The following is a 13,409-nucleotide window of genomic DNA, read 5'->3' on the forward strand; positions in this document are numbered from 1 at the left end:
AAGAATGTAGATTCTTTGCATATCTCGAGTTACAGCCCCTCAAACATCAGTTTACTTCTTTTTGACTCAGCCTGTACGCGTTGCATTATTGGTAATCATTCCGCGATCAAGTTGTCGATACTAATTCTTGTAACACGTCTTGTCTTCACCAGGTACTTAAGCGAGCCGTAGTCAAACTTGACTTGGCAGGTTGCGGGAGACCCACCCCACCAACAAAAATCATAATAGAAGAACAAATAAAGCAATTATTGCCCTGTGCAACTTCCTTTTTACCCAGTGTTTTCGGCCACAATAGGGTAATTTGCAAACTAGTAGTTCATCAAATACCAAAATTCACCTTCATTGTGGGCTAAAACTAAAATAGTCTGATATTGACTCGCGTTTCGCGCGCAAATGTCCAAGCAGAACTGGCACAAAATATGCTCGACTCCCCCTAAATTTTAATGCTTCTGCCGCCACTGCAAACTTGAGGTTTTCTATGTAGATAATAATTCGCAGTATGAGCATGATGAGCTCAAATTTAAAGATATGTAATTTTAAAATAGGACTGAACATGAGCAATGAAAAAGAAAACTGAAAAATTGATATTGGTCCTATGTCGTAATCGTATTTGTACTTACCGGATACACTAGAAAGGGTGTGGTCTAAAATGGGCCTGGTAAAACTTGTCTGTGTTCTTGCTGTGTCTAGTTTCCAATCCAAATTATCGTCTGAGCTTTGGTAAAAGCTACACCATGGATCTCCTACAGTATTCTCAAAATCACACGAGACCAAACCATTCACCACTTTGGAAAATAAAAGAGCGAACAGAGAACGTTGAATTCAAATTCAATGCACTATTTACATTGGTTCGATTCAATTATGTCGTATTAAATTAAACAATAGTTTTTGTATCTCCTATTATTGATTGAATTGATTGGTGGCGTGAAACATCCCAAATGTGAAACGCGGAATATATTATTATACGCTGCACAGTGTCATCGCCCCGATATCTTCATGGCAGATCTCGCCATGATGGTAGTTCGAATCCACTAGCTCTTCAACAGCCACGCATAGCCATTTTGTTCCGACCTATATAATAGGGAGACTATGGGCCGAGGGACCTCCGACTAAGGCTATTGACAATTGACCTGTAGAGGTCAGTGAGCCTGGTACATCATCTGCTTTAGACTGCCTCCACCAGTGGTCTACGCTGCGCCAGTACTGTGTTATGTTCCGTAAACCGAGTGTTTACGAATGAGGCCAGCTGTCATTTTTTTTTAATTTCAAACCTCGCGGTTGGATTTCAATACGCTCACTTAAGATTATCACGTTCTTTCAACACATATATTCACGTGCAAGCCTTATACAATTGGCTTCTTTTGAAACCAAAAATGACGGGAGATATTCATCATTTTCTACCACGGTATCTAAAGATCTCATCAATTCACGTGTATCAGCTTACACACAGCAGATACACGTGTATTGATTTAGTTTCCCTGCCTATACAATATAATTATTTACCAGGCGTAGTCGCTGTGCGCTGAAGTTGAAGTAAATTTTCAAACTTCATTTCGCAAACTCTCTAATGTGGTGTCTTTAGGAATGATGTTCATCGTGAGGTTTGCATGTTCTGATTAAAATGAAAGGTGCTGGCTTATTGATCACTATTGGATAGGAAATTACAAGAAAGTGTGCCCTCTCCGTTTTACTGCTAACGGAACAAGTTTTAATGTTAGTCTTGGTGTTTAACATTTTTTTAAACTGGATCTCTAAAGATCCAATATTGAAGCTAAAATAAAAATTTCCGACGTAATAATAATTAAAAGGTTGAATTTTGGGTGTTTTTCAATGGAGAAGTTATTTGGTGTTCTGCGCCCTTAAAGCTATCATTATTTTGAATTGACCTTTTCGGTAAATCCCATAACTCCTTGCGGTTAGACCTCGTCATGACATTTGACGTCACACCGACTTGCAATGCGCAGTAACGATGTTCGCTAAACGATGTGCGCATGACGTCGAATGACGACTTCTCAGCTCTAACCGCTAGGATTTACTAAAAAGGTCAAGAATAACTGGATTCTTTCCGCAGAAAAAGTTCAACTTGGCTTGATATTCTCTTGGATTGAGAATTTACAGTTATTTGTGTGAAGGGGCTTCCTAAAACCCATGCGGATGATAGTGACGAACCATTTTCTAAAATTTATATTTCCGTACACATTAAAGGTCATATATATTGCTCGGACAACTTCATATCATTGGCAAGCTAATATTATGAAGACAATGAAAATGACTCCTTTTTTGAGAAAATAAGACGTTTAAAATTGATATTCCGCAAAAAACAACTTAAGCGGTGAGTTCCTTCGAACGAGACAGATTTGACCTAGAAAAAAGTTGATGTCATGAAATGAGATGTGCCTGCTTTGAGAGAAGGGACTGTAAACGCTCTCAATGCACAGAACGTATACTGTTGTTGTTCTCAGAAAAAAGTCTAATCAAGTGTTACAAATTTAATGGTTTTTAAACATGTGGATAAAATCAGCCTCTTCTTTTTTTATATATTAGTCAATCGTGATATTACAATTCATACGTATATCAAGTTGTTGAGAAATATTTGGACTAAACAATAAAAAATATTTTAGACCAATTTTACCGTACAATTTTAGAATTTGAGCGTGATGTATATCCATATTGAATTTATTATGCAAATAAAAAATATGCCTTTTGTAAGGTCGCATATTATACACATGACTGAATGTCAAAAGAGCTCATATCCAGGGCTCATGTGTATGTAACATGACTCTTCATTTACTGTGACGGCACCAGTCTCCTGCCATGGAAATCGATTTTGCTTCGAACGCGGGAAGGATCGTACATTTGTGTACGAGGCAGCATTTTACAAACACAATTTCTCTTTTTCAGCAGAAATACGAATAAAAAAATTGCAACGAGTGTCAACTTGTAATGTAACAATTATTCTCTTCGAATGGAGTTTAACTTGTTTTTGCAATACTATATGCCCTTTAAGGTCGGTATAGCATTCAGTAAATAATAAGGCTTTTCGTAATCCCAAAACCAAAACCAAAAGCCCACAAAGGAACTTGGATCCATTCTGAAATCATAATGATGTGTAAAATGTATTGCGCCTATTCGCCGTAGAAGCGATGATGTAACAGGGTTAACTACCATAGCAAAAGGTTTTTAACAATTATTGAATATATCGCACTGCACTAGTACGTTGACGCGGCACCTCTGCATTGAACCATAGGTGTCAAAGAACAGGAATAAAGACCTGGATCGTAATTCTATAGAATATTATCATGCTAATCACTCGCACGTGTAAAGCGGCATTGTATTCAATATAATACACACGTGGTGAGTGCAACCTGCTTGTAGTGAGGGCGATGTATTCAAAAAATTGTTTTAATCTATTGCTAGTGTGGTTAATCCTGTAATTTTGTACTGCATGAAGAAATGTTAAAATTGGCGTACTTTCGTGCATAATTTACTGTTCACACTAGATTTTCCTGTTCGCTGCGACTTGTCGAGGTTTTCATAGCATAGTGGTTTTGAATAGATAATCCTCTATAATCCTCTAGACGTTGAAATTTGTACTTTTGAACCGCATTTCGCCATTTCGCAAACTCTCAATTGTCTCTAGGCATATACTTTTAACCGGAACTCGTTACCATTGCATCTTTTGGGTCGGGTTTTGGGTAGTGATTTGGTATAATGCGCCCTTAATCTCATTAAAATGGGCACCAAACAACATTAAATCACGTCTAACAAATGGCCAACCACCTGTTCCAATATAAACAAAATTGCAAACTGGGACTTATCTCGAGAGTACTTTTACATACTTTTCCATATATTTATATGAAATGCACACTCTTTACCAACTAATATCGTTCGTTTTATATAAAAAGTGACAGTTCTCAAAACAAACAAAAAACGATTCTTTATGAATAAATGCCATTTAAACAATGTATCTAAATACTCTTTAATGTTGCATACATTTCCATCACATGATATTTTATCTAAATTGCACACTCCGCGGCTACATCGATTGCTGTATTTATACAGGTTGTCCAAACACCACTTCACTATTTTAAACTGATAAAGGCCTATCTCTATGAAATAACGAACCATGATAATTGGTATGAATAAATTATCGCAAAGAGGAAATCGGGTGTTCATCTCCTTGCTTTGAAAAGGACACCGTGAAATACCCAAAATGGTAAATAGAATTTTGAGACACCCTGTATACATGTGCCCTTAAAGGCACTATATGAATGAAATAAAATAGTTTTACTTTATACTTTCTAAAACAGCAAAAATGTGACACAACATCCAATGGGGGTAAAAACAAAAATATACCCGAAGTTTACATTCTACAGTTCTAATCTACGTCGCACAAACTTGCGATTAAATATGCATTTGTACATCAACAATTCGATTGTATCAAACGCTTTTCCCAACTCAAGCACTAAACATTGCTAAATACGTATTTAAAAAAATTCGTTATCTCAATGTATGGTGGATCTTTTACAGCATTATGCAGAGCATCACTGTTATAGTTTGACCACATTTCACTGCCAAGTTGATCTGAATGAATACGCTATTAGGGCGCGTGCGTTTGATAACTATATAAATAAAAGGGTAACTTCGTTTTGAGATCATAGCAACGATTTGGTAAAAAAAAAATTTTAATTATCAACTGCCGTGTTATATCACCATCTTATAAAGGAAATCTGAAGGGAATAATTATAATATCAAACGCTATTTTCGGGTCATTTGTATCAAACGCTCACTCCGTACCGGGCTCCGTACAAGTTTTAGTTTTAGAATATAGTCTTCCTATTATTCAAAATTTGACACAGATTTACTTTAATTACTGCCTAGGTTCTGTTTTATACTGTCAATACTATCATGACTATACAAGCTATATCTGCTAGTATTACAATAATGCCCAGTCCAGAGATCCCACCCAGTTTCACTCAAAAAAACATGAAACTGGTGAGAAAAACCTGAAAAGCACTTGAATTCAGGCCAAAAAGCTCCAAAACGGGCTGAAAATTAATAAAAACGCGGGACTTTGGACTCACAAAAAACCTGAATTCAGGCTAAAACCTAAAAAGTGGCATTTCTGCTCACACTCGACAGCGCATTACGACTGGATATAATGATGAATAATAAATCTAAAATAAAAAATAAGTAACTCTGCCTTAAAAAAAATGCGACAGAAAGAAAAGGAAAAAATTTGTCAATAATAGCTATCCAACGTTTTCAATAATATAGCTAAACATATTCAAGCTATTACTTACCATTAGCCGCAGCAAGAACTAATAACGTTAATATGTTCCACATCATGCAAAAAATAACTCAAATCAAAGTCTCAATATTACAATATCCAAAAGTTTCAGGTAAGGAAGTAAGTATCCAGGGGTGTAAACGATCCGGGTGAAGATTTGAGCTCGAGTGGATCTGGTTGGTACCGTAATAAATACCAGGTATATTATTATGCTAATAATGAAAGTCCCCCGATGTGTGGGGTCAGTAGATCAACTTGTAAACTTACGACACTGACTTTGTCGATCAACAAAATGAAGATGAATTTGATGTGACGTCGCGCGACGTCAATCACGACGTCAATCTCATACAAGCGTCATCAATATCATTTTCTTCAACCAAAAAAAGGCCAGTTTACTTGTTTTTTGTCTTGACTGCTTGCTCGCCGATGACATCAAAAGAGGCGGACCATTAGATTTCCGGGATAAAGGTATTGTAATCTGAAAATGGAAATTGCAAAAAAAACAAAAACAATTCTGCACAATCAAAACTTCAATGCCCCCTGACAATGGTGCGCTTCTGGTTAAATACCACTAATTACGTATTACACGGGTTTCAAATGATGGAAAAATGCAGGGATGCAAATTGTGCGGGAGCGGGGAGCACCGCTCCTAGGAAATGAGAGTCAAAATTGAGGAAATAATGCCATGGGAAGAAAAAAGAAAGAGAGGGAAGAAAAGAAAAGAGGAGAGGAAGGGCGAAAGAGGACAAAAAAAGAAGAGGAGGAGTGAGGTACAACTTAGGGGAGGGATGTGAGGCAGTGAAGCTACTGAATGGAAGAGAGGAAATCTTTAAAGACACTGGTTGTGCAAAATTTGGAGGAATTCACAATATTGTTCAAGAAATAAGAGCAAAATAGGAAGGTGTTAGTGTTAGAATATGGAAGTGGGATATGAGGAAATTTACAATTCATCACCATAGGGGTATTCAATGAAATTTAACAGGAAAAAAAGAAGTTGGATAAGGCAGGTGGAAACAGGGCACATATCTGAGGAAATTTACAGAGGCGGCAATCATATCTGAGGAAATTTATAGAGAGACAGAAATGAGGATTTTATGGAAATAAAAGTTATGAAGGAATTCAGTGTATCAATACTAATGCTACTGAGGAAAACTATACAATATTGTGGAAATTTAAAAAGAAGAATCATAAAGCACTGAACAAGTTATAATGCTCCCTCTGCCAAAATATGAAAGAGGAAATGGGGGGGTAAAGGAAAATAAAAGGGGAAAAGGAGCCTCTGTCCCACCAAAATTGACTCCAAACTAGTGTAAAATACCAATTTTTTTGCGCGCTACGCGCGCACATTATTCTCATATGAAGCCTTTTTTGGAAACATTGAGTCTCTCTAAAAATACACAATATGTTAACGTTCCCATCTTTTGAAATGTACAATAAAGCTATTTTATGCATGGTAGGGCCTACGATTGAGGAAATCCTGAGCCTGAAACTTTGCTCCTGAGGAAGAAATCACAATTTGCACCGCTGGAAAAATGGCTAATTTCTGGAGGAATTTTCTCATATTCAGAACTCTCACAGCTAAATGCCACTAATATCAGGTGAAACTATATGATGTAGATGCCAAATGATCAAAAAACTCAACATAGGTTGACCTGAGACTTTTCTTGTTTTAACGCACTGAACCGTAAACACCTAATTTACTAAAAACCGAAGCCGTGCGTATGAATTTTGGTACTATTACAACAAAAATGTCATATAATGAGAGAAAATATACCATTTTGAAGCATCAAACCCTAAAAAGTACTTTTTTGGCTATAAACTTGATCAATTTCAGCGATTTTAATGCAGTCTTTTCAGATGCCATGCAAACAAATAGTTACTCGTCGTATTTCCATGTATCGCCCAGGCCTATTAGTGGTATGTAACCTTCTGAGAACGATAATCGATGGTACAAAAACAATTACACTTTAGGCTATTCCATTATAAAAAGTCTCTATAATATTTGTGGGACCTGAGAGCACATCATATAGGCCTATACATACCAAATTGCATCCCGAATACGAGGAATCTGATATCAAATAATTCGGACATTTTAAATTCGATATAATACAAATTTTATGGCAAATGATTAAAAATTGACATTGACATTTAACAACCCTCGAAATAAACTTCGTAGATCTAATGATATGTACTCAAAGTGCAACTGGGAGGAGTTGACAATCATTTACACAGGATTTTGGAGTAAAAAATGTGATAATTTTTTGGAAATGTACAATGCTCGAACAAACAAAATGAAATATTTTCTGGTATGTGCACACCGGATACGCTTTCCGTTTCTACTGATTTCGAAACTGAAATAGTTTTTAAAACAATGTTCTTTGATGATTAGTGATGGCTTATCTAGAGTCTTATAGGCAAAAATGTAGGCTCCATTCGCATCGTGCAACACAGGCCACACGCCGCGCGCGCCGTGTTGTAACTGTGCTGAGATTCGTACCAAGGTCTGTCGATCAAAGTATTGTGCGTGCTTGCTCAACTAAGGATAATTTGTAAACCAGCAACTCGCATATACAGTACGCAAAAGAATTAAGGTGGCAGTTGTGTTCACCCCTGTATATACTAAATAAAGACAAATGTGTCAAAAATAAAACAAGCAACCGATGCCTGTACACTTTAGCTCTGATTTAAGACCTTATTTGTTGAAAATGGTTAAGAATTAAAGAAACGGTAGTCCAAAACCTGATGAAGATACGAAATAAAAAGTTGCACTTTTGTGTTCTAATCAATGATAGCACGACGCTAGTTTTTCGTGCTAATCAATGAAAGCACAGCGCTGGTTATCTTTTTCGCAAACGCTATGTGTACAAATCAATAGGGCATGCAATGTGGCAAACTGCAACTTTTAAGTTTGCATCTTCCTTGGGTTTTTGGATCCTCGTGTCTTTATTTCTTGAACAATGTCAACGAATGATGTCTTAAATTCGAGCTAAAAGATGTAGCTATTGGCTGTTGGTTTCAATTTTGACATATCTGTCTTTGTTAAGGATATACAGGGGGTGAACGTAACTGGAACCTTAATTTTTTGGCTTACTGTATACATGTATACACGGTCCCTGGTAAGACGATCCTCTTTAAATATAGCAGCTAGTCATGCTCTGGCAGTTCTGACCGTGGGCGGGAAGGCTGCATAGTGAGCAGTGTTACATGTAGCTGAATGGTCATTTGACTACTTTCTCTAAACCACTCAACTGGAAAACTGTACAATGTGTCCCATAGAATATAAAGTTTCATGTGGCATGTCGCTTTCTTGAAATATCACCAAAAATATGAAATTTGTGGAAAACGCTACAAAAAATGTAAAACAAACATGGGCCTTTCAAATAAATTATAGCCGCACTCGGTGGCCTGGTCATATACCTGGCGGTATAATTTGGGTAATGTGTAATTCCTTCCTTTCTACAGGAGCACCATCCAGATGATGGATGTATAATTGTATAATGTTACTAAGCAAATGTCTGGTAATTGCAATGTCTAGATTCCTCTGATTGGTGGCCTAGTCAGGATGATTCTGAGACTTGGCCAGGCATGATATCATCATCATTCTCTTTTTCATTGTCTTCATCGTCTTTAACTGAGTCAATAATCTTAGCTTCCACTGCCTCAACATCTGTAGTTGGGGTAGAGTTTTTGTTTTTATCTGAGCGGAAAACAAATGCAATAAGTCCAGCCGCTGCTCCTACCAATGCACCCTGAAGATTTTCAACGTCGTCCTTAACCAGTTTTTCTTGTGCCTTTTCCAACTGAAAAAGTAAAAATTGGTGATAAGTAAATGTAGTCCTCGTCTGAAATTATTAGGGGGTTGTCGTAGATATGCCTTAAAAATGCAAGGTTTCGGTTTGAACCAAAACCTTGTCAACTGTCCTCTGACCAATGGACTTTTAATAATGCCTACTGGTTAAAAAACGTTTTTTGTTAATTTTGCCATACACAAATCAATGAGACCAAGAAGGGCTCACTTCATGGGTCAAAATAGTGTAAAATTGCAATTTTCGCCCTGAATTCAAACATCAGTGCAGCATGCAGCAAGTTTTTTGAACAATTAGTCAAAGAATAGGTAGTCTACTTCATAGCCCCTTTTTAAAATTCATACTTCAATATCAACTCATCTCACAATAATTACAAGAACCGTTCCCATCCAAAAACCGCCGTACGCCTCGATAAAAAAAAGCCCGAAAAAGGGCTTTATCTCTACATGGGCAGAGCGGTCACTATAGGGATGGAATGGCATAGCTGGTATGAATTGGTTATCAAAACGGGTCTAATCAATGGGCAAATGTAAGGCGACACACTTGGCAGAGTACTTTACATCCATTGCCAAAAAAATACTCGATCGAACTAGTAATGTATAGTATTTTCTGCAATCTTCAGATGTTCACGAGCCAAACTATTAAAATGTGTTACATCAGCTTCGAATCTTTCCAAGATTTGAATAGTATAAATCGTATAATATTATAACCCTGTTTCTCACTTACCCTAGATTCGGCCCTTATCGCTTCTAACTCTGGCAGTACTGTCTGTCGTTTCTCTGATAATTGACGATTATTCATTAATGTAATGGCAACAAACCATCGGTTTCTTGCGCGTATTTTTCGTAATTGTTCTTCTGTTTTATCCGGACACTCTTTTAGCGTCTTGTTCAGCACTGATGGAAAAAATATCATGAAGTGAAAACATTGAAACAACAAAGATATCACATCGGTATGCCTGCAATTTTCTTATGAACGCACAAAGTCCAGATAACTAGTTTGTCCAGAAATGTCCAGAAATGTACAGTATATTCATATTAAAACCCGAGGGCACCTAATCCATATGACCATATGGGTATGCTCCTCCAGACAGACCCCTATATTTGCACCGCATCTCGAAAGAGCCTTAAATTTTACCAAAACAGACCCCTAAATTGCTCATTATTCATATTTCTGGTTTATTTACGGGATATTTCTATTTTGACCGTTCGCAGCTCCGAGAGACCCCTGTTTTACCGGTTCGCCGCGCCGTCAGGTAAAATAGTTGTGATTCATAGTGCGCTACGCACAGGCACAACGCCTAGACGCTGATCCACAACCCTTAGCACACTTTACAGGTTGTCGCTGACCACTACGGCCCCACATCATTTCATAAACCATTTGCGCATACCCTAGACATTCTACAAATGTCCATCGCAACCAATATCAGCTCCCCGAGTTTCGTACAGGTTACAACGAGACAATTTGAATGATTAGCAGCATCAGCAAGTTCCTTCTCCAGGGGAATATCAACATGATCAAGCCCGGGGGGCACTCAAATATAATGATGTAAGCATGCGTGACCAAAAAAACGCGTGAAAAGGGGTGTTTTTTCTTGGTTGAGCACGTTACGCGCGTGACGCGTTAGGGGGGAAAAAACGGTGATTTTCATGAAAAGGGGTAGTTTTAAAATCGTTTGTAACGCATTTAGGGTACCATTTTAATCCGCTTTTCAAATGAAACTCCGATTCCGAAAAAAAAGTTAATTCCAATGCCGGAATACCCCGTTCGTAGAAATGTTTACAACATACTCCAAACCTAGAGTGTCACTCTTTTATGCAAATATATTTCATGACGTGTTATATGTGATTTAACCCGATGACCTTGTACTTCTATGTAAAATACCGTTCACATTAAAAAACATGCATATTCAGTGGACAGACGGGGAGACGAAAATATCGTGTATTTGCGGTAGAAAGCATGAAAAGGGCACACGATACCGGGACACGATATAAATCAACTTTAGGTGCCGAATTCGGAACCAAATACGATGTGAATACTGCTTCCTCTGGATAAATTACGCTGTATATTGCCCGGTATATTGCCTGTTGGTATTTTATATTCTCACAAAACTACTTTACGAGAATCCAATCAGATTCATGTAACAATCTACGAATCTGAAGGCCTCATGGTACACTCTGAATTCATTGTGTCATTAATTTATAATTATATGTAGTAGGCCCCTATAAAGTGTTAACGGTAATGTGATGTGATGCTTTAATTTGTTTCTGTCCATTTAATGTTTATAAATGTCGAGAAAGCCACAAGATTAGGATCAGGGTTTTGATATTGATTTAATGTGTCACATTAATTTGGACAACTTGTCCAGATTTTGTCCTGGGGTTTTTGTTCCTTCTTTTATTGTTGTTTTCCTGATATCTTGTGTTGAATAATGGTTGGTATAACCATAGACTATAACACTGACATACTCACCAAGACAACCATCAGCAGTGAAATCATCCAAGTCTGTACAACTCTGATTAAGTGCTTCTTTACTCTTTCGTTGCTTTATTGCTTCCCATAGTATGTGCACAAATGTTACCATGACGGGATGTGTGTGTGCTACCTCCAGTTCCATGAACCCTATGTATGCTTTAAAACCTAGGAAAAAGTTATTTGGAACCAGAAAGGTGATAAAGTACTTTAGTATATCTGATTCATTGGTGTCGATGGACGTTGTACTTATAAATAAAATATTATTTCAAGGGATTTAAAATGACTCCCAAAAGGACTGTATAGTTAAAGCCATATTATAACATTTGCTGAGGAAGATGCCCTCACTGAATTTTTAAAATTCCTTTTTTTACACGATTAAATTGTACTTTATTAAACCAATATACCGTGCAAAAATCAAGACTCTAGGTGCTGTAGTTTTGTCAAAATCCGGGATTTTGAATAAAACGCCGCAACCGGCGCTTTATTATTACGATGGAATTATTAGTCGAACGCATACACGATGTTCATAACACACAGTACGTATACACTGCGTGCGGGACGGTGATATACACAACAAAGGGTCGTACCACAACATGACCGAAGGAGTGGTACGTCATGACCGAAGGAGTGGTACGTATTCATGATGCAGTCATGTCTACAGTAGAATTCAATTCGACCTTTGCAGGACTTAAGGGCTGGGGTATGAACGTTTGGACGGTATTTATTTTGGGACATTAGAGCACATCAGACATATCGAATTGCATTCTGAATACGAAGAATGTCATTCTGATATCAAATAATTTTGATTTTTGAAATTCGCAATTTAATACACATTTTATGGCAAATCATTAAAATTGATATTTTTGATATTTGATAGTACTTGAAGTGAACTTTATAAATCTGATGATTTATACTTAAAGTGTATGTAGGTGGGATGAAATGCCGACGATCAATTGAAAATTTTGACCTTTCGTATTGAAGATATGGATTTTTTTCCCAAAACACCAAAAAAATTAGGTCTTTTGGGAAAAAAATCCATATCTTCAACATGAAAGGTCAAAATTTTCAATTGACCGTCGGCTTTTCCTCCCTGCTACATACACTTTAAGAATATATCATTAGATTTATATAATTCACTTCGAGGACTGTTATATATCAAACATTTGAAAAATATCAAATTTTTATAATTTGTCATAAAATTTGTATTATATTGTGATTTTCAAAAAATGAAAATTATTTGATATCAGAAAGACATGCTTCGTATTCAGAATGCTATTCGATAGGTCTGAGGTGCTCTCATGTCGCACAAAAAATACTGTCGAAACGCAATAAACGCTCATTTTAGATCCCTTAAACCCCATTAAAAGCTATTAAACCAAGATAACACTCATTGAAAACAGCTCGACTGATTAAATCATATCTTCTCTGGTTAAATACACACAACATATGTGTCTGCTTTACACGTACAATGGAGCAATGAGCTGGGATTAAACTTTCAGTTGGGTGAACGATTATAAAGCGAGCGCTTGAGAACAATTGTGTGTGGTCTTTGTTTACGAAATGAGACAATACGTGCTTATTGTTAACCAGCGTTCTTGAAAATGAAATGAGAAACATGGTGGTTTGCAGACTTAACACGGTTTGGAAATAATTTCTTCGTATTTTTTGGTGTTATCTGTCGTTTACATATCCTTCCTAAAACACCAAAGTACGCATATTTCCAAACATCGAAATTAGCTACAAATTTAGGACATATTACAAAACTATATTGTCTAGAATTTTAAAAGAGTACTTTTAATATTGGCCGGTTATTTTTCACACAGCGACGTTAACTAGGC

The 13,409-nt window shown here is 36.9% G+C and overlaps 2 protein-coding genes across 2 annotated transcripts in view; both read right to left on the bottom strand.

Moving 5' to 3' along the window:
- LOC140159338 (MAM and LDL-receptor class A domain-containing protein 2-like) overlaps positions 1-5,681 on the bottom strand; it is a 65,093-nt gene extending 59,412 nt beyond the window's left edge. The window contains exons 1-2 of the mRNA XM_072182786.1: positions 5,304-5,681; positions 621-785 (exon numbers count right to left, since the gene is read on the bottom strand). Of these exons, the coding sequence (XP_072038887.1) occupies positions 621-785; positions 5,304-5,349 (211 nt within the window). The 5' untranslated portion in view covers positions 5,350-5,681. The remainder of the gene's footprint in view (positions 1-620; positions 786-5,303) is intronic.
- Positions 5,682-7,110: 1,429 nt separating this feature from the next.
- Positions 7,111-13,409, bottom strand: part of LOC140159339 (stimulated by retinoic acid gene 6 protein-like) — a 31,474-nt gene continuing 25,175 nt past the window's right edge. Inside the window, exons 18-20 of the mRNA XM_072182787.1 lie at positions 11,569-11,736; positions 9,823-9,992; positions 7,111-9,090 (exon numbers count right to left, since the gene is read on the bottom strand). Of these exons, the coding sequence (XP_072038888.1) occupies positions 8,848-9,090; positions 9,823-9,992; positions 11,569-11,736 (581 nt within the window). The 3' untranslated portion in view covers positions 7,111-8,847. The remainder of the gene's footprint in view (positions 9,091-9,822; positions 9,993-11,568; positions 11,737-13,409) is intronic.

Source organism: Amphiura filiformis, chromosome 8, assembly GCF_039555335.1.
Source record: "Amphiura filiformis chromosome 8, Afil_fr2py, whole genome shotgun sequence".
NCBI classification, from domain to species: Eukaryota; Metazoa; Echinodermata; class Ophiuroidea; order Amphilepidida; family Amphiuridae; genus Amphiura; species Amphiura filiformis.